General features: G+C 33.8%; 1 protein-coding gene across 1 annotated transcript; it reads right to left on the bottom strand.

The window, feature by feature from the left end:
• Positions 1-386: 386 nt before the first annotated feature.
• LOC107824764 (uncharacterized) lies at positions 387-3,165 on the bottom strand. The gene is made up of 3 exons (XM_075231628.1): positions 2,847-3,165; positions 879-1,490; positions 387-736 (listed from the first exon to the last, which is right to left on the bottom strand). Exons 1-3 carry the CDS (start codon positions 3,163-3,165, stop codon positions 387-389), a joined length of 1,281 nt encoding a protein of 426 aa, XP_075087729.1.
• Positions 3,166-3,496: the final 331 nt, after the last annotated feature.

Here is a 3,496-nt window from a genome sequence, read left to right on the forward strand (position 1 = left end):
AACTACAATTATGTCTACAACTAATTTAAAAAAATACATAATCCATTCAATTTTAAGCAGTGTTGTTAGGAAAAGCTGAAATAAATAAACCCAGTAATTGAACAAAACAACTACAAACCAATTGCATCAAGAGTTGAAAATATTTCATTATAGGAGACAGTCTTTATTCAAATTAGCAACACAATTACATCTCAACTATAATTCTCCAGAACAGAACAAATACAACTTCATATCTTAAACTACAGATTATCTTCAACAGTACTCAGGAAAAACAAATCTTGTGACTGTATTAATTTTTATTTTCTTTTTGGGAGCATTCTTACAAGATCTTTTGTTATGCCCTTCTAGTCCGTAGTTGCCACATGAAACCTTGTACTTCTTTGCATTTACTTCATCATATGGATTGTATCTTTATTTTTGAGGTCTCCCTGACTGTCTTTTCCCGTAGGTGGCATTACAACTTCTTCAATTATATGTTGTGGCACATTCCATTTGCTTTCGTCAGGCAGCGGGTCTACTGGTATTTCATAAGTATGCAAAAGGCTCTCCCTCGTGTAATAAGGAGAACAATAGTTTTCATAAGACTCGTTCCTGTGCCTCAAAGCCGCCAAAGCTTGTGCACAAGGAAGTACATCAAGCTGGAATTGTCCACAACTACATCTTTTGTTTTGAAGGCAAACAATGAAGCGCTTCACACCATCTATCACAGTATGGATGTGATATGTGGAAGCCCTCACTTACAATTTTATTACAAATACATAACAAGTTATCAGCAACATATACAAAATGACTACAATTATACAACACTTTATCTATAATTAATAGTATATATTTAGTTTGATGGAATCAATGGTCTGATGTTACTGGCTATAGCTTACTCTCATCTTCTGCGATAATGTCCTGTTGTCCTCCAACTCTTTGTTGTATTTTTTTTCCAAGGTATGTGAACGTACCCTTTGCTTTCAATAACTTTTCATTAGTCCAATGTTCAAGAAGAGCCCTCATGTACTCTAATAGTTCTACTACGGGCAGTTCTCTTGCATCTTTTGTTACCGCATTCAATGAATCTGCAATATTTGATGTCATCGTCCATGTTCTGTTCACCGTAGCATGTACCCGAGACCATCTGTGATAGCCAATATCATATAGGTATGCTTTAAAACACGTGTCGATCACTTCAATCTGTGACATTCTTTCATTAAATTCATCAAGCGTATATGGTCGTGCCGTGGCAAAGTACAATTTGCTTAACTTTAGATGACCTTTCTTGAACTTTGACCTTACATTTGTCCAAATATGCCACATGCAAGCATAATGTGGCATGCTGGTATAAACAGTAGATGTTGCATTCAAGATACTCTCATTCCGGTCCAAAACAACACACATATTTGGTTTTTCACCATACGCATGTTTGAATTTCTCAAAAAACCACATCCATGATGTGTCATTTTCTGAATCAACAACAGCGTATGCCAGTGGTAATATGCTACCTATCACACATGTAAAAAAAAGAAATTCAATTTCTGTAATAAAACTTGAGAGTGTAAAAAATACATACTGAAAAATAACTTTATAACAATATTTCTACAATTAATCTACAATACTTGTTGCATCCATTGTGCTAGCTGTTAACATTATTCCCATATATGCCGACCTCAAGAAGGTGCCATCAACTACTACAACTAGCCTACAATACTCCCAACCCTTGATAGACGTACTAAGTTCAACAAATGCGTACAAGAAACAGTTATCTTCAGCCTTCTGCAATTTAACTACCGACCTCGGATAAGTCTTCTCTAGAATATACAAATAACTTGGCAAGCGACTGTAGGAATCAACAAGATGACCTCTCAAAAATTTCAAATCTTTTTCCTTTGCTCTCTAAGCTTGCATGTATGTTAAGTTCACACCATGTTCCGATAACATATCGGTTTTTATGTCTTTTGGTGTGTATATTGTCTTAGGATCAGCATATTTTGGTATAACCATGCTACCAACTACAATGGCAGTAGGTTTGTGTTGTATGTATGTATTGTCCATCAAAGAGCATTTAAAAACTATTTAAAAAATGTGAACTTGAAGTGCCATGTACAATTGTCCCCAACACATACGAGGCAGTAGCTACAGAATAAAAACAATTTAAAAAATGTGATGAAAAATGTAGCTACAAAATAAGAGGCTGCTTAAGCACAAAAATCTTATATTAAATAATTTATATACAATTTATATAACAAAAAACTACAAATCATATAAAATTCATATACAAAGAAACTACAAATTATACAACAAAAAAAAACAAAAAAACTACAAATTAAACAAAAATATGAATTTCACAATTGAACTGTTTCTACCTTCTTGCGCTAGACCTTTTCACCCTAAATTGAAACTTATTCATGACAGAATAGTGCTTCATTGCACTGACAATTGTTTGCTTGTCTTGGTAGACTTGGCCTACTTCAATAACATTTGGCGTATGTTCTGTTATGATGATACTTTCATATTCCACAATCGCCGGAGTTGTTGGCCTATCAACTTCACTGTTCCTGATACTTCTCCAATTTTGTTACATTTTCTTGACAAATGAACCACGTTAGACATACGATAATCAGATGAACTTGCACTCAATTAAAAGTATCTACCATTCAGACCTACATTGTAGATAGGTAGTAGTAAAATTGTAGAACATGTGAAATTGACTACTTCAATAGATATAACAGTTGAACTACATTTGATATGTAGTATCATTGTAGATATGTTGTAGAAAAATTGTAGAACACATGAAACTGACTAAACATCACCACTAAAAAAATAGAGCAAACTTACAATTGTGCTCGAATTCGAGATACTGCATTCCAAATCGAAATCACGCACTGTTATACACAGGGGATACATTCCTAAGCTTCTATTTTCCTTTTTCGTCTCCATGTATACTCGAACTCCCATATCATTTCGAATTTTCATTGGAGGACAACGTTCGTTGACAGTGTATTTGATTTCGATGATTTTTGCGGAGGTATCAATCATTAGATGCTCTGTAATTGCAGAATTTAATTGACTATAATTTGAATCCTCGTTGACTACAATTCCATCAACATTAAAATCCTTGCATATCTCAATGCTATCCCAGTGACCATTTAGCTGAAGCATAATCGGTAATGTTGACATTATGTCACGAAATTCAATACAACTGTAGATAATTGTTTGCAATTTTGTTTTTCAAAACCTTCGCTTATGGAAAATCAGAGAATAGAACTTGATTATGGTGTGATGATAATCAGAGAAAATCGACGTAATAGCAGAATTCTACAAATACATTGTCTTGATTAATGTGCGATGATTGCCTCAGTAAAATCTTTGAAGAATCCTACGCGATTCAAAAATCTAGCGTCTAAAAAAGGAAAGCTACTGCAGAAAGGATTGTAGTTTAAATAAATATATATATTTTGTAGATAAAACTTATTTAGTGTCACGACCCAAATACCTAACATATTGTGAT

This window comes from Nicotiana tabacum, chromosome 15, assembly GCF_000715075.1.
Source record: "Nicotiana tabacum cultivar K326 chromosome 15, ASM71507v2, whole genome shotgun sequence".
Taxonomy (NCBI): Eukaryota; Viridiplantae; Streptophyta; class Magnoliopsida; order Solanales; family Solanaceae; genus Nicotiana; species Nicotiana tabacum.